The sequence below is a fragment of the Galleria mellonella genome, unplaced genomic scaffold (genome assembly GCF_026898425.1).
Source record: "Galleria mellonella isolate WM207_F2 unplaced genomic scaffold, CSIRO_AGI_GalMel_v1 utg654, whole genome shotgun sequence".
Taxonomy (NCBI): domain Eukaryota; kingdom Metazoa; phylum Arthropoda; class Insecta; order Lepidoptera; family Pyralidae; genus Galleria; species Galleria mellonella.
This window is the reverse complement of record NW_026442139.1, coordinates 338,252-357,079: the sequence shown is the minus strand read 5'-3', so window position 1 is coordinate 357,079 and position 18,828 is coordinate 338,252. Positions and strand designations below refer to the sequence as shown.

The 18,828-nt window shown below is 38.9% G+C and overlaps 1 protein-coding gene across 3 annotated transcripts in view; it reads left to right on the top strand.

Annotated features, from left to right (window-relative positions):
- LOC113514522 (neuroligin-4, X-linked-like) overlaps nucleotides 1–18,828 on the top strand; it is a 103,755-nt gene that overhangs the window by 73,936 nt on the left and 10,991 nt on the right. For all 3 annotated transcript variants that reach the window (XM_031907977.2, XM_031907978.2, XM_052900807.1), the window contains exons 2-11: nucleotides 951–1,071; nucleotides 8,534–8,726; nucleotides 9,671–9,789; nucleotides 11,164–11,316; nucleotides 12,138–12,335; nucleotides 12,673–12,808; nucleotides 13,105–13,359; nucleotides 13,728–13,989; nucleotides 14,402–14,645; nucleotides 15,006–15,143. In XM_031907977.2, coding sequence (XP_031763837.2) covers nucleotides 972–1,071; nucleotides 8,534–8,726; nucleotides 9,671–9,789; nucleotides 11,164–11,316; nucleotides 12,138–12,335; nucleotides 12,673–12,808; nucleotides 13,105–13,359; nucleotides 13,728–13,989; nucleotides 14,402–14,645; nucleotides 15,006–15,143 — 1,798 coding nt within the window. In that variant the 5' untranslated portion in view covers nucleotides 951–971. The remainder of the gene's footprint in view (nucleotides 1–950; nucleotides 1,072–8,533; nucleotides 8,727–9,670; nucleotides 9,790–11,163; nucleotides 11,317–12,137; nucleotides 12,336–12,672; nucleotides 12,809–13,104; nucleotides 13,360–13,727; nucleotides 13,990–14,401; nucleotides 14,646–15,005; nucleotides 15,144–18,828) is intronic.

Sequence of the window (18,828 nt, the reverse complement as noted above, 5' to 3'; positions counted from 1 at the left end):
GTTGTCTGTTCGTGACATAAGGAGACTATTTGTCTTCCGCCCCCGGTTCGCGCAAAAACGACCTTCCTTTTTTCCATCTCAACTTTTGCTAAGAACCAAAACCAATTTACTCCAAGCGAAAACAATTCAAAGAGTTGTTTATGCCGAACAAACGCGAATTATTATGAGAGAGACACCACAAATACCGAGTTAATTAGAAAGTAAGTTGAAAACGCTGAGCGGAAGCGTTTTGAGCGAAGATGCATCGCGTTTCTAAGTTACCATAACAAAGTTGCCGCATGTATTACGCTCCTTTATAATTGTAAATTTGATTTTTAAAATACAGCACAAGTAACAAACAATTACTCTCCCGGGGCTTACCTCGTGTAATCTACTCGCATATTATTTACATTTGTAAAGTCTTCTCTGATGGCTCTAGAGGGAAAGCCTTCATTACTATGAATATAATGTAATATATTACAAGTTGAAAATATTATTATAGTAAATTAAGATTAATTGCAGCGAGTTTAATTTATGGATCTTGTTATTGGATTAAACTAGCTGGGCTCGTTAAATAATTACCATTCAAATCGCAGTCACTGTAGGTTTATTGTAAAACAAACAAATAATACTAGTCCATCTCGTGTTTTTATTTTTTTAAACATAGGACACTATTTACCTACTTGACTTAATCAATTTTAAAATCATTGGGATCATTGTTATCAGTTTTTTTTTATACCACTGAGGTGGCAAACAAGCATACGGCCCACCTGATGGTAAGTGGTTACCGTAGCCTATGAACACCTGCAATATCAGAGGTATTACGCGTGCGTTGCCGACCCTGAAGAAACCTCTTTACCCCCCTTTTGTTGAAACTGTAAATTTTTGAGCAGTCTTATTATTGGTATTTGTCGTAGTAAGCGTTCTTTGCAAACTGTGATGAGTTTTGAACGTAAAATTTCCGTTGGCAGCCAAGCGTCGCGTGATGGCGCATGGAGTGCGCGCGGACGGCGTGGTGCGCGGCGCTGGTGCTCGCGTCCCTGGCGGCCGCCGGCCCACGCTACAGCTCACGCATCGTGCACACGCACGCAGGTAACCAAATAAGCACAGGTTTCTTGAATAATAAAAGACATTTTCGATTAATACCCAATATAAATGAGAGAATATATTATAAGCTTTTTGGAACTGCTTTAATTTTGTTAATTCGCTAACTTTAAGAGGTTTGCCTCTTAAGATTTATTTATGTATTTATTGATTTATTCCAACAACTTCTTGTATCTTTTTATTTTTGTATTGAGTCATACATCGTGATAAAAGGAAGTATAAGTTACCTATTATCTAAGGAAAAAAGACAAATTCAGCGATATTAGAAAGCATGGTACACAAACAATCTCTAAATATTTTGTGAGACAAAATATCTACTCAAATAAAACACAAAAGATATTTGACTTACCTGAAAAAGGGAAAACCATTTCATCTATATTGCCTTCAAGTCGAGCCTGTGAGCTGTCTCATTAAATTATCCGTTGAAAATATGACGGGTTTCGATTAAACGACTGACTTAATCTGTCAGTTTTTTTTCTCTCTGACAGTAAAACACGTGCCAAACCACAATCCAGGTAAGTACGTAGGTACGTGAACCCGATGGGCGTACTTAATTCCGCAAGGATCCCGGACAATCCAATCAGACCGGGCCTAAGGGAAGCCATCCCGGAACATCGCGACCGAATGACATCGTTTCATTTTGTAAACTCCCAATGGGAATGGGGATGAAATTAATTATTGTTTGGATCCTTTTAGAGGAGAAATAGGTTGGAAGGTAAGCTTTCAAATACAGATGCATAATCAAATAGTAGAGACCTCGGTAGGGCTATGAAATTTATTGAATTAAAAGCTTAAATTAAGCCTAATCACTTTCACAGGTAATGGACCATAAATATTATATTTTCTTCTTACATTTTACTCCGAATTATTATAATAAATTTGAAATTATTATTTGAGATTATATTTAAACCGATTGTTATATTAAGGGATCCTTTCTACAGTAAATTGTGTTAAATATTATTTAAAATATATATTTTTGAAACGGTGTTGATGGCAACTTTACTCAATGTTTTCCTTTATTATTTTGTATTATTATTTATTTTGTTATTGTTAGTTTACGCAAATAAATGAAAGAAACAAAAATCCTTTGCAGTTTAGGATACTGTCAATATGAGTTCGAATCTTTTAAATTCGAATCCTTTAAAGATAATTGAGTAACAAACACAATGATATTTACAATTACCAGCCATTTAATGTTTGCTTGAGTACCTCTGTCCCATTCGTGTTTCAACCGTAAAGCAGTTGTGTCTGCATGGCTGTGTTTCGGTTTGACGGGTGGGATATGGCGTGAATTTACAAGGTACAGAGGAATAACATCCGAGTCCTCAGGAATGGCAACACATAGGAGATATCATGGGCGAAACACTATACTCTGTTATGTCCATGGTACTGCTCATGTCTATAGGCGACGGTTACCACTTTCCATCAGGTGGGTCGTCAGCTTGTTCTAAGTAGCCATTCTAGGTAGTATAAAAAAAAAGTTACCACGCTTGTCAGCCATAGTTAGCCATTGGTGATGCTGTAAGAGAGACATTACTGTCAATCCTTCGACCAATAAATTCCCCTAGTGGTCTCTTCCGACACACATGGGAATGGAAAGGGTATCCCAATATGTGTTGGGACCACACGAAGTAATATTAGTAGGAAAATTTTTAATATGAAAATAATTCTGTTATAAGGCTTTCAAGCTCGTCTAGTAATCGCTATTTCTTGGCTTCCGGATTAAAACGTATAATTTTCCAGCAGTCGCGTGGTGTCTGGTAATATTGCGTGTATGTAGAACTATGAATGGTTAATTTATAATTCTCTTGAGCTACCCGTTTTGGTAACGGTTTATAGAAACTTTATTATTTATTCAAATTTATTTGATTAGTCTACTAATTACGTAGCGAACCAATGTTAATGAAGGTTATAGTATTTACGAGTATTTATATAAAGACTTGTAGTATTGCTGAAGTGTATAATTAATGTAACATTATTGATTTTGTATATATATATATATATATATATATATATATATATATATATATATATATATATATATATATTTTTTTTTTTTTTTTTTTGGAAAACGTACAGTTGAATTACAGTCAATACATAATCAAATTTATATCTATGTTAAGCCATGAATCGTTTTCACATTTGCGTAATAATATAGTTTTTCGGTTTTTAAACGGTTTTATTTAGCTCGACCTGTACGGTATTTATTTATTTGGGTCAAAATTAGAAATTGGAATTTAAGCACCTTCCCGTTGTCAGATTGATCTGAAATTTGGTACACACATTTAATTTAGATGACAATACAATATAATAAAATCAATAACATTATAAATCTAAGATGGCCGCCGATACAAAATGGCGGATTATATATTTTTCCTTAACCCCCGCAATATGGGTATCAAATGAAAGGGCTACACTAGTAAAACACGATGATTATGTCAAAATTTAAAATTCAAGATGGACGCCGTTCCAATATGGCGGACTAGGTACATATTTTTCCACAACCACCACAATATGGGTATCAAATAATAGGACTACACTGAGACACCCAGACACTAGACACTCGGACACTAGACACTCAGACGCTAGACCCTCAGACACTAGACACTCAGACACTCAGACCCTAGACACACAGACACTAGACACTCGGATACAAGACACTCGGACACTAGACACTCAGACACTAGACACTCGACACTCGACACTCGACACTCAGACACTAAACACCAGACACAAGACACTCAGACACTCGACACTCGACACTCAGACACTAGACACTAGACACTCGTCACTAGACACTCGACACTCGACACTCGACACTCAACACTCGACACTCGACACTCGACACTCGACACTCAGACACTAAACACTAGACACTAGACACTAGACACTCAGACACTCGACACTCAGACACTAGACACTCGACACTCGACACTCGACACTCGACACTCAGATACTAAACACTAGACACTAGACACTCAGACATCCAGACACTAGACACTCAGACACTGGACACTCGGATACAAGACACTCAGACACTAGACTCTCAGACACTTGACACTCAGACACCCAGACACTAGACACTCTGACACTCAACACTCGACACTCAGACACTCGACACTCGACGTCACTCGACACTCGACACTCGACACTCGACACTCGACATTCGACACCCGACACCCGACACTTGACACTCGACACTCAGACACTAAACACTAGACACTAGACACTCAGACACTCGACACTCAGACACTAGACACTCGACACTCGACACTCGACACTCAAATACTAAACACTAGACACTAGACACTCCGACACTCGGATATAAGACACTCAGACACTAGACTCTCAGACACTTGACACTCAGACACCCAGACACTAGACACTCAGACACTAGACACTCAGACACTAGACACTCGAAACTCGACACTCGACACTTGACACTCGACACTCGACACTAGACACTCAGACGCTAGGCCCTCAGACACTAGACAATCAGACACTCAGACCCTAGACACACAGACACTAGACACTCGGATACAAGACACTCAGACACTAGACACTCGGACACTAGACACTCAGACACTAGACACTCAGACACTAGACACTCGACACAAGACACTCAGACACTCGACACTCGACGTCACTCGACACTCGACACTCGACACTCGACACTCGACACTCGACACTCGACACTCGACACCCGACACTCGACACTCGACACTCGACACTCGACAATCAGACACTAAACACTAGACACTAGACACTAGACACTCAGACACTCGACACTCAGACACTAGACACTCGACACTCGACACTCAAATACTAAACACTAGACACTAGACACTCCGACACTCGGATATAAGACACTCAGACACTAGACTCTCAGACACTTGACACTCAGACACCTAGACACTAGACACTCAGACACTAGAGACTCAGACACTAGACAGTCGAAACTCGACACTCGACACTTGACACTCGACACTCGACACTCGACACTCGACACTCGACACTCGACACTCGACACTCGACACTCGACACTAGACACTAGACACTAGACACTCAGACATCCAGACACTAGACACTCAGACACTGGACACTCGGATACAAGACACTCAGACACTAGACTCTCAGACACTTGACACTCAGACACCCAGACACTAGACACTCTGACACTCGACACTCGACACTCGATACTCGACACTCGACACTCGACACTTGACACTCGACACTCGACACTCGACACTCGACACTCGACACTCGACACTCGACACTCGACACTCGACACTCAGACACTAGACACTAGACACTCAGACACTCGACACTAGACACTCAGACACTCAGACACTCAGACACTAGACACTCAGACACTAGACACTCAGACACTAGACACTCAGACACTAGACACTCAGACACTAGACACTCAGACACTAGACACTCGACACTCATCACTCGACACTTGACACTCGACACTCGACACTCGACACTCGACACTCGACACTCGACACTTAGACACTAGACACTCAGACACCCAGACACTAGACACTCAGACACTAGACCCTCGGATACAAGACACTCAGACACTAGACTCTCAGACACTTGACACTTAGACACCCAGACACTTAGACACTAGACACTCAGATACCCAGACACTAGACACTCAGACACTAGACACTCAGACACTAGACACTCAGACACTAGACACTCAGACACTAGACACTAGACACTAGACACTAGACACTCGACACTCGACACTCGACACTCGACACTCAGACACTAAACACTAGACACTAGACACTAGACACTCAGACACTCGACACTCAGACACTAGACACTCGACACTCGACACTCGACACTCGACACTCAGATACTAAACACTAGACACTAGACACTCAGACACTGGACACTCGGATACAAGACACTCAGACACTAGACTCTCAGACACTTGACACTCAGACACCTTTTTGGCCTCAGTTCCGTCGAACCCAAATGTACGAAACAGATATATCATCAGTTTTAATTGACTTTGGCACAGACGGCATGCACGTTATTTACCCTAAAGCCATACACTTTCCAGCAAAATTCAATTATGATACGGCTGAAAAAAGGATGTTGCCCTTAGTTTTGTCATGAGCATTCACCGTCCATAAAATGCAGGGCAGCACCGTCGACCATGCAGTAGTATATTTGGGCTCAAAATGGTTTGAGGAAGGACAAGCATACGTGGCTCTAAGTCGAGTCAAGTCTCTGGAAGGGCTATGTATTGAGGAATTAGATTGTACTAAATTATCAGGTAAGAAACCATGTAATAATGATGCACTGAATGAATTAAATAAAATGAGGAATATTCGGTAAACAATTTCACTAAATTCTAAAAACAAGAAAATAAAATCGGTAAAAAAACTTTTAAGTTAAACGGTTTTATTTTATGTGCACTGAAAACTACAAAATAAATAAATAGTTACTTACCTATCAACCTACGTAGGTGATCTCGATCATTAATATCTCTGATGGTAGTGGTTGTCATAACATGAACCATGTCAGCGGCCGAAAGGCAGTTCATGAGAGAACACTAACACCAGGGTTTGCTTGGTAGGTAAACTAAGCAGCCCGCACTATAACAAGTAGGTATTTTGACCTTCTAGTTCAGAAATATTTTAGTACTAGGCAGAATAGCTTTTAGGCATATTAGACTAAAATAAAAACGTGGGGCCCCTCTGAAATCATACCTATAGCAGAGCATATCTTATACTTTGGTAGATCATGAGCTCGGCGTTCGCTGGTGAAGCCGTAACGGCTGGTTATTGATGGTCAAAACCTCCAGTTACGATTATAGTAAGTCGATTCAGCGGACCCTGGACTCCGAAGCTATGAGGTTTCGGATGCGACCGGGATAAACCGCTAGGATGATGATGATGACGATTATAATAAGTCGATGCAATCCACACTTAGTATAGTAGAAAGTAATACAGAAATAGTTAATGGGCCCCACGTTTTTATTTTAGTCTAATATGCCTAAAAGCTATTCTGCCTAGTACTAAAATATTTCTGAACTAGAAGGTCAAAATACCTACTTGTTATAGTGCGGGCTGCTTAGTTTACCTACCACAAACCCTGGTGTTAGTGTTCTCTCATGAACTGCCTTTCGGCCGCTGACATGGTTCATGTTATGACAACCACTACCATCAGAGATATTAATGATCGAGATCACCTACGTAGGTTGATAGGTAAGTAACTATTTATTTATTTTGTAGTTTTCAGTTCACATAAAATAAAACCGTTTAACTTAAAAGTTTTTTTACCGATTTTTATTATATATGCAAAATACATACATAAACACACTTACACACACATACACACACATCATGCATACACACATACACATACGCATACGAACACATATCTATAATATATATATATATAAAGATAGGCTCTTTTTTTTAATTTTAATTTAAACTTGATGGCCATTATCATCATCTTCTATCAGCCTTTAATTGCCCACTGGTAGGCATAATCTTCCCCCTTGGGGGGTTTTGCCAGCAGTTGCCATGCTTGGCAGGCGGATGTGCAACCGCAATTAGGCATTAGAGATGTTTTAAGAAGGAAGTTGTTGCTCATCCTTCATCCTTAATCGTCTACGACACCAACAGGAAAGGAAGTGGCGACATATTCTATGCCGGGACCATACACACATAGCAACGGTAGACATAATTTACTGAAAATACCATAGTGTAACTACCGTTATCCTACAATACAATGCAGTAAAAAACCTAAGAAATCTGAAATAAGACAGATCTTATAAAATATTTCGTACCAATTAAATATTAATGTAATTATGTTCATTTATTTTTTAAATCATATATGTCAAGGGCTATAAAAATATTACTTATTCAAATGTTCACTAACGCGATTGAACATGTTCAAACCAAATTGTAATATAGATGCACTATGCTATGGATTAACACATTTCAAACTTTTATTCAAATAATAATTGCATTAGGGATTCTTAAATTATTAATTGTTTGACAAAACACTTTCCGACGGCTTGATCCAGGGCCGTAGCTAGATCCATGTTTAAGGTAGGGCAAAAGAACTTTTTGGTAGGGTAGAAGCCATAATTAAGTGACTTCAAAAAAGCGACTCTGTCTAATTTTCTTGAGGCCTTTCATTTTAAGGTAGGGCATTGGGCCTTTTAAGTTAGGGCAATCAATCCCTCAATCCCTCTCCCCGAGCTTCGGCCGTAGCTTGATCTAATGAGATCCAATAGTTTTCCTTTAATGGTGAAATGATGCTGTGGTAACATAGCCTGTATAGCAGAGAGATGTGGGTTCGATTTCCATCAGACCGAATCGTCTAACAATATTTTTATAACTTATCAATGATTTAGGATTCTTACATCGCAATTCACACGAGTAGCTTCTACAATATTTACTGCTTTTCGCAACAGGAGCAATCAGAGGTATAATAGTGGAGCCGGCTTCTCGCCGCCTGGAGCCAGTGGAGGTGTTCTGGGGGGTGCCGTATGCCGGGCAGCCGGCTCGACTGGGCCCGCCGCCCGCGCCGCCCAGCTGGCCCGGGACCAGACTCGCCGACGCATTTGCCCCGGTCTGTCCTCAACGTTATCCAGACATATCCAACAAGTAAGTTTTGCTGGTAGTTTGTTTTTTTTATTTCAATGATGATACCAGAATATGATTTGCTCCATTGAATATTTTAATTAATTCATACCAGAAGGAGACTTTGTACAAAAGTCGTTTGCTTGAGCTTGCAAAAGTCGTCGGTCCCATTTGTGTTTCAACCGTAAAGCAGTTGTGTTTGCATGGCTGTTTCGGTTTGAAGGGTGGGATATGGCGTGAAATTACAGGGTACAGAGAAATAACATCTGAATCCTCAGGAATGGCAACGCATAGGGGGTATCATGGGCGAAAAAGTATACTCTGTTATGTCTATGATACTGCTCATGTTTATAGGGGACAGTTACCACTTTCCATCAGGTTGGCCGTTAGCTTGTTTGCCATTTTAAGGTGTATATAAAAAAAGAATGCATGGCACACTACCACAGTACATCCATCCTGTTTGTTTCCACCTCGTACATTTGGGTTGTAGTATGAACTATCTTCATCAGCTTTCCCCTTAAAATATATTATGGGGCATTTAAAAAACTGTCTTCAAAACATGTCTAGTGATTCAAGTGTTCATGGGCGACGACTGGCGCTTCCCATCACGTAGACCATCTGCTCAGTTGCTTCCCGAACAATAAAAAAAGAAAATTTTCTAAATAACTTCAGTTCTGGGTTTTTCGGGTTGTGATCACAGGTTTTCATAGTCTTATATCTGTCAATAGGTTTGTTTTTCTGATATTATGCCAAAAGTGCGCTTTATTTTTTTATGCAACTCGGAATAGCAAACAACCTGATGGAAAGTGATAACTATGGCCTCTCATGTATTGCCATTCCTGAGGATTAAGGTGCTTCGCCAATCAAAATACACTTTGTCACGATCAATACGATAATAGAAGTTATTCTTCGTTGTAATCGTGTGGATAAAGTTACTAGGTGTAGCGAATGTTGGTGCATTGTTACAGAAGTGCGGCGTTATCCAAAATGCCACTCGGGATGTACAACGAGCTGAAAGCCACCGTTCCTCTGTTAGCCAATCAAAGCGAAGACTGTCTCTACCTCAATATCTATGTACCCGGTAGCGGTAAGTATATAGCGTTCCCTGTTATTCGATATTTACAATGAACCAATTTTATTTATCTTTTATAACCTAATTCTAAAACCGTCCAACGTTGTTTATTTTGATGTCTAATAAACATCACGAAAGAGAATTACACTAGTAAGAATAGAAATATTTTTACCAGAGGGAGACTTTGTACGAAAGTCGATTGCTTGGGTACCTCTGTCCCATTTGTATTTCAACCGTGAAGCAGTTGTGTTTGCATGGCTGTGTTTCGGTTTGAAGGGTGGGATATGGCGTGAATTTACTGGGTACAGAGGAATAACACATGAATCCTCAGAAATGGCAACGCATAGGGGGTATCATGAGCGAAACAGTATACTCTGTTATGCCCATGGTACTGCTCATGTCTATAGGCGACGGTTACCACTTTCCATCAGGTGGGCCGTCAGCTTGTTTGCCATTCTAAGTTGTATAGAAAACAAAAAATCAAATAAATTTTATTATAAGCATGTTTGAAGTAATTCTTTTATGAATCTACTAAATCCGAGACAATACTACAAATGCCAAGGTTTTCCCTAGAGACAACAGTACGGGGTACTTCAAAAAGGATGCTTTATATTAAGGTTTCTTCAGGGTCAGCAACGCGCACGTGACAGCTCTAGTGTTCATATATGTATAGACTACAGTGACCGTTTACCATCAGACGGGCGGCATGCTGGTGGCAACCATTGTGGTATAAAGAAATCACAATTCATATTATATACATTCGACCAAGAATTTCCAATTTTACGTATTTGTTCTTATATAAATATACAGCAAAAGTAAATATTTTTTTCACGACATCGAAAAGGTTTTCGAATTAACTGTATTTATATATTACTATATTTTACTATCGTTCGCGTAACTGACATATAATGATTGATTGTAATTGTGTTTATATTTGTTATAGTAATATATTTTATGAATATTTAAGTCAACAGAAATGATTTAAATATCCACTGAGACACATTCTCGACCTAGTTCGGTGGCTAGTAGATGTAACTAAATGGTTTTTTTTTTATACAACTTAGAATGGCAAACAATCTGACGGCCCACCTGATGGAAAGTGGTAACCGTCGCCTATAGACATGAACAGTACCATGGACATAACAGAGTATACTGTTTCGGTTATTCCACTCATGATGATTTGATTGATTTCGCCCATGATGATATTTAATCAAAACTATTTAAAAGCACCTTTCTTACTATTTATTTAATTAATTAAAATTGATTTTGAAAATGTCAACTTAAAGATGAATCGCGATACCACGCAAAGCCGCGAGCAATAACTAGTTTATAATATTAGTAAAAAAATATTTTTTCCATTTTGTACCAAAGTCAAATTTTGTTACATAGGAGCGCGCGGCGTGGAGGCGCCGTACGCGGTGGTGGTGTGGGCCGGCGGGCCGTCCCACGAGTGGGGCTCCGGCAACGCGCTCGACGGCGCCGTGCTCGCTGCGCGCGCGCACCTCCTTGTCGTCACCATTAACTATAGGCTAGGTTTATTAGGTACGCCTCATATAAGTATTAGGTTTTATTTTATCAAATTGATTTTATCTCTTTACTATTTGTTAGTATAGATCTACGAAGTAATCGATACAAGCAGTAGGTAGTAACAAAGCGTAAGAACAGCAGTACCATAATTTTATGTAGAACAAATTTGATTTGATATTTTTTTTTTTTTATCAACTAGATAATACTAACTGAAGACGTATATCTTTTGAAATACACAACTTAACTGATTTTTTTTTAAATTGATGATAAGAAATGGTATACTCACTCGCTATCTGTATATGCTGGCAGGGCATTGATGAAGTATGATAGGTGAGGTTGAAAGCTGGTCAGTTGGCCCTTCGCAACGAATTCATTAATAATTAACCACAATTGTTTCCAAGGAGAGTCGCGTGAAGGTCGACCTGATAAGGCATTTTTTTAAAGGGTGATAATGGGATGGTATCCAGCCCGCGCTATCGGTATACGCTGGCAGAGCACCAGTGATAGATGATATGTGACGATGAAAGCAGGTCAGTTAGCCCATCGTGACGAATTCCACTACGATTAACCACGATGGTTTCTATGGGGAACCCCGTGGAGGGCGACCTGACAGGGTGTATTGCTAGCAATAGGTCAATTAGACCCGATTACTAACAATCCCTTTCCCAGGGCATATTGGTAGCAAATAGTTGTATTGTACTACAGGCTAATTTTGTTTAAGGAAATGATTGCGATCGAAGTCGTTTTTTGCGGAACTAATACTTTTTCAAATAATTTTTAAATACAAATACATATTTAGTTGATAATGAAATTATGTACAGAACGTATTCATGCAGGTTATCTTACAAGTGGTCTGAGGTCAGACGAAGTGCAGCAAGCGGGCGGAGCTGCGGTTCTCGACGTAGCTGCAGCGCTGTCGTGGGTCCAGCTGAATATTGCCGCGTTCGGCGGAGACCCACGACGAGTCACGCTCGCGGGTCACTCGGCCGGCGCAGCGTTAGCTAACGCGCTGCTCATGATGCCAAGTAGTAAAGGTAAGACTGAAGTAGATATCCTAAATGTGCACCTGCATATTTTTAATCTTCAAAAACTTTAAATCCTTTTAGAATGGAATTAGTTACTAATATGGTTTAGGTTAAGCTATTAGCGTTATTTGTTTGTAGTAAAAAATATTTAAATAGATTGAAGGAAAACCTTGGAGCAATGTTCTTTCATTGATTCCTTTTTTTTAATCTTATACTATTCTTTTAGTATAAATTGACCTAGTTCTCTGTTCTAGCTCTTTTTCTGTTGTATCCCTTGTTTTGTACTTCAAATTACCTCTAGTTTTAAAACTAGAACTTTAAAATGCTCAAAATATTTTTTGCACAGGTCTGGCATCTCGTGTGTTGCTCTTGAGTGGTTCGGCTTTAAGTCCAACCGCTCTAGCGCCCGATGCCGCACTGGCTCGAGAGCACACGGTTCAAGCACTTCGCTGTACCCCTGACTCGACCACTGACGAGAATTGGTAATTTATCAATGTATTCACATATTTATCTCAAAAACTGAATAATTGATGGAGGAAGAAATGCCTTTAGTTTAGTTATAAATATGGGAAATGGGAAGAGTGATCATACTTAAGTTGTTCAGTTGTACTTTCCATCAGATAAACTGCAAATTTATTTGTTATTTTATCTTATAAATAAAAATATTAACAAATTAAACTTGGTTATACAGAAAACAGCCATCTTTTACGAAATGCCCATAAGAGATGACTGTTTTCTCTGTAACTATCTCCAAGTGTTACTTATTTTGTTTGTTCAGGTTAGTGGAATGTATACGCGCTCGGCCTCTTGTTGCCCTCTTAGCTGTTGAAGCTCCCAAAGCCAGATTCTTAGCTGGTTGGGCCCCATCAGTGCCAGTTTTGAAAGATTCATCCTTAAGCCAAGCTCCGACTAAAGCTTTACACGCCAGTGAAACTTTCCTTGAATGCGCGTTAGCCGTGGTCGTTGCTACGACTGAGAGCTATCAATTTTTTAATGAAGATGACATAAGACACGGATTTGAAGAAGAGCACAGGTACGTATAAAATTTGTAAATCATGGTTTGTACAGGCGAGGGATATTTTGTCAGCTGTCAATATACCTAATTTTATTATTATTATTGAGAGAATAACCTATAATGACTTCAATAGTCAATTGTGCTTGCTCTTTTTAAAATTTGTTGCTAGTTTCTGTCAGTGAATTTTAAGTTATTTTTAGCAGCTATATCTAGTCTTCGTTGGATTTTATAGTCATAATAAAATCTCTAAAATTGTATGCGTACGAATTACAAGATTTTTTTTTCTACTAACGTTTACACTTTTTTTTCATGTCTGCATAGGTCTTTAAATAATGATTTTCTCTATTATTATCTATTAAAACGTTGGTATAACGGTACTGTTGTAGAAATCGTATTCTGCGCACGTACGTTCGCAACGTCTACCGATATCATCGGAACGAGATCTTCGCTGCAATCCGTAATGAGTATACGGACTGGGAGAAACCTATACAGCACCCGATCAATATTCGTGACGCCACGCTCGAGTCCCTCAGCGACGCGGCAGTCGCGTCCCCTGCCCTGAGAGTCGCTCAGCTCCATGCAAGAAGAGGTGCAAGGACATATTTCGCGCACTTTGCACATCAAAGCAAAGATGCTGACTACCCGCAGGTATGCACATTGCTATCAAGTAAAGTTAATAATTAATATTACGTCAACAGATATATAGAAGTCATGTTTTGAAACTTATGTACAGATTTTTTTAATTGATGATAATGGAATGATCACCCTGCCTGCGCCAATGGTATACACTGGTGAGGCACCAGTGAGGGATGATAGGTGAGGATGAAGCTGGTCAGTTGGCCTATCGTGATTTATAATAAATCAATCACAATAGTTTCCACAGAGAACCGCGTGGAGGTTGACCTGATAGGGTATATTGCTAGCAATGGGATTGTTAATTCCCATTACTACCAATCCCTTCTCCTCCCTATGTACAGATTTAACTTCGTATCGTAAAAGTAGCTTATATATATTATATGTATATTTTGCATCTTTTATTGGATATATTGAATTCTTGCAGAGGTTAGGAAGCGTTACAAGCGAAACCCTGCCCTACTTCTTGGGTTTACCATTAGTGGGAGGGATGCAGTTTGCTCCTCGCAATTATTCTCGAGGGGATATAGCTGTGGCAGAGTCTGCCGTGGCCCTGCTCGCTGCGTTTGCTAAGACTGGAGATCCAACTCCTAGGACGGATGAGCGGCATCATGAAAACGCTATATCTTGGCCAAGATATGAATTGAACACGCAACAATATTTGAGCATAAGTAAGTCAACTTCTTCATTGTTTTATTAATTAATATTCTTAATTTTCTTGTTAAAATTTTTTTTTTCACTAAATATTCAAAGTTACAGTTTAACGGTTTTTATAGAATAATTCAAACCTAAAAATTGATTTGATCTTGACTGAAGAATTGAAATTGTTTGTTGTGTAAAAAGAGGAAGAGAATTAAAAAAAAATCAGTTCTTTAAAAGTTATTATCGATGATATCACAAACATGCGTACATATACATACATGCACACAAAAAATATAAGCCAATTGAGTAATAATACTTTTTGAAGTTGCTTAAAATGCTTTTCTTTGACGCACATAGAGCAGTATTCATAAAACTCTACATTTTATTAGGTACGAAACTTCGGGTGAAGAGCCATTATCGTGGCCACAAGATGGCGCTGTGGCTGCACTTAATCCCTCAGCTGCATCGACCAGGTGCTGCACCGAGGCATCATCAGTTCCGCTCTATACACCCGGATATGTTTGCCGGTAAGTGGAAGACGATTTCCCACTAGATGGTGTGTCGATCTTGAATGTGTTTCAGGGAGCTAATGATTCAGAACGGATTATATGGATACCTATCCGATACCTATATAATGGGTTTCTTTGGACATTGATGGCGGAAAAAGGTCATCTTTTCGATATCTCCCGTATCGCTCAGTTATCTATTTTCGAATATGAAGTCTGATATCTAATAATAAAATGTAGTCATATTTAACAAAATGTCTCGACTATTCCATCTGTGATTACACTAGTAAACATGCTCATAAATGTTACTAATAGACAGGGGGAGACTTTGTACGAAAGTTGTCAGCTTTGCTATTTCTGTCCTACTCGTCTTTCGATGGCCAAGCAGTTGCGCTTACGTAGCTGTGTTTCAATTCGAAAAGTCCCATGAAGTAATGACAACGCATGAGGAGTACCAGCTCGTATTACGACCATCACAGTCTAACATGGTGCTGTTCATGTTTATATTCCCTCAGGTGGCTGTTAATTTGTTTGAAATCCCGATTTGCAGAAGACAACGATTAAAAATTTCATCTATGTTTACTCGAACAAAGCCATAATTTATATACTTTTGCGATTCTTTTACCTTATAAGAAAAAACGGAGCCATTATTGGATCATTTTGTTATCCGTGTGTCAAGATCCTTTTCCTCAGGAACACGTGGAAATATCAAGCTAAAATTAATATTCTAAACTAATTCTGTAATCCCTTGAAAAACATGAAATTTGGCAATAAGCAATATCCTATAGTACAAGTGAAGAGAAAAATTCGAAAACGATTCGTAGATTTTGGTTTTTTTTATTAAACATTATAGTACATTACTTCAGTCGCCAGCAACTGAGGTATTGATGGACGAACGTACAAATGTGGGCCGAGGCGTAGCCGAAGCACACATACGTGAGTCCGTCAATGCCTAGTTGTGGCCAAGGCTTGTATAGTATTTTTCTCAAACAATGCGCGGAAATCAAGACCACAATTTTACTTTTTAAGTTCAATGACGAAAAACGAACAATAACAATTTTTCACGCGCCATAATGTTCCTTTGTTTTTTTTTTTTTCAATAAACAGCTTTATATTTGCAAGCCAGTTCGAAACTAAAATAAAACCTTGTATTAGTTACCTCCTTGGTAGCCATGTTTCGAAGTAAAAGGTTATTCCATTTTTAAATTACAGGACAGGTATGAGTTTACATAGTAATTTATCTGGCCGCAAAACACTATAGATATGGATTTTCATACAACTTTTGCCGGCCGCTGCCCGCATGTATCTGGCCAGTACGGCAATTTTGATTTATCTCGAAGAAAATTGTCAAAATAATACTCACATTTCCAAGCATGTTTGAGAAAAAATAATTATATAAACTTTCACATATTAACTTATAAGTTTATGGCACATTCGCTTCAGCTCGAGTCTATTAGCCAATTATTTCAATACCTATTTTAATTAACTACCATATCAGCGGAATTCAAATTGGTGGCTCACTATTCCAATTTAAATTGAACACGTCTTGTTATCCACCGCCATTAGTGCCATTTCCCGCTCCGTACAGTGTACGGAACACCCTCATTAAGCGTTTCCAGTTTCCCCCTAATAAATGTTCTGAAACACTATCGGATGGGAGGGAACTGGGGCGAGCTCGAGACGCGCCGTGAATCGCTCAGGGCGCGTTATTGGTGGAACACAATGTCGCGTCATAAGTCATATATATGGCAATATAATTCATAGCTAGCTAAAGAAAAATATTTAAATAGATTTAAAATTATAATAGTATCTTTATAAACTATTTTTTTAAGAGTCAATCAAAATGATGGCGGATAGATCGCCTACTATCACAAAGGATTCTAATATGCTCAGTAAAATGTGGATAAAGTTTTTGTTGTTTTGTATTTTATTTTTTATCTTGTATTTACACTATTTTTTTCTTCTACCTTTCCTGTACTAGATTACCCGCTAATCTCTCTTCCAATGCTCTGAGTTGGCTGGAAGAGATCTCTTTCAGAGATAAACCCACCCTTACAATAAAAGATATGTTATAATAATACCATGGATTTTGGTGCATTACTAATGTGAACTAAAACAGTAATAGTAAATAAATTCCTCTTGTCTTGATAGATAGACCTCTTTTATAATAACAAGTCCTGGTAATTAAGGAACCTATAAAGCATGATTGGTATACTTAAGATATTAAAACCGCCAAGCAACCGCCACTTTTGGATGCACAATAAATCAAAGACGCGATCGCGGTTCGTTCATCAAAAACTTGATTAATGAAATCCGGTAATGAAGCAAGCGTTTTAACACAAAAATGAGCGATCGAATAGAACCGGGCGGCTTCCAGAACCTGATATTAATTGTCTATGGGCGTCTCAAATTCTGCCATAATGAGCGCTATGTAAAGAATGGCGGAATGGCGGCTAGCAAACAATGGCGGCACGCTATTGTGACGAACAGGCCCGTGTTCAGCAAACGGCACCGGTAACGAACGACTGAACGCAATCGCGCAAACCGCACCTTCATTAATTATATTTATACCAGCTGTAATTCGCGGCTTTGTCCGCATGAATTAGGATAAAAGCATCCTGTTTATTAATACAGGATATGGTTCGTCTGTGTAAGGAATTTCATTCAAATCTGTTCAGAGGTTTGAGGGCAATTAAGTAATTAATACTCAAGAATCCAAATATTTTTTTTTTTTACAATACAGGGGGCAAACGAGCATTTTTTTATACAACTTAGAATGGCAAACAAGCTGACGGCCCAACCTGATGAAAAGTGGTAACTGTCGCCTATAGACATGAGCAGTACCATGGACGTAACAGAGTATACTGTTTCGCCCATGATACCCCCCATGCGTTGCCATTCCTGAGGACTCAGTTGTTATTCCTCTCTACCCTGTAAATTCACGCCATATCCCACCCTACAAACAATATATATAATTCTGGTTCTAATCAACAAGAGATATGAAATAGCAATCACGTAAATGAAAATCTCGTCAAATTCAAAAGTCGACCAACAGACTTCAACTACAGTTGAATTCACTACATTCAATTTGTATCGAAGTAACGTGACTTATAAACTAGTTTAATACCTATTTGACTAACTTGTTTTGTTTCGAGCGAGCCTTAAGCGCTGTGTCCTTCCACATTTACCATACATTGATTTAATTAATTACTTCCTAATATTATGACTTTGTTTATTTATTATTTCTTAGCGTTTTAATTAAAATTTGATGTACACATAATGAAGAAGGATATAGACTTAAAATTGGTATAAAAATCTCCGTCAATTAACGTAATGGAAAGCGTCATGAACATCACAGAGTATACTATCAACATATCAGCCCTTCTGTCTGTTACTGAACATAAGGCTCCCCTTTGGGAGGGGTTTTGCCAGTAGTTGCTATGCTTGGCATGCGGTTTGGCAACCGCAGTTAGGCTTTGGAGATGTTTTAAGAGAAACACTGCTGCCCGTATCTCTTCCTCCCTTAGTTGCCTTTTACGACACCCATGGGAAAAGAAAGGGTGGCTTATTCTATGCCGGGACCATACGGCTATACAGAACACAGAGTATACTATAATGAGTATATCATATACTTCATAAGTTGATGTTTTCAAGAACTAAGTTGTTATATCTGCGTACTCAGTAATTTCACTGCCATGCCCCACCA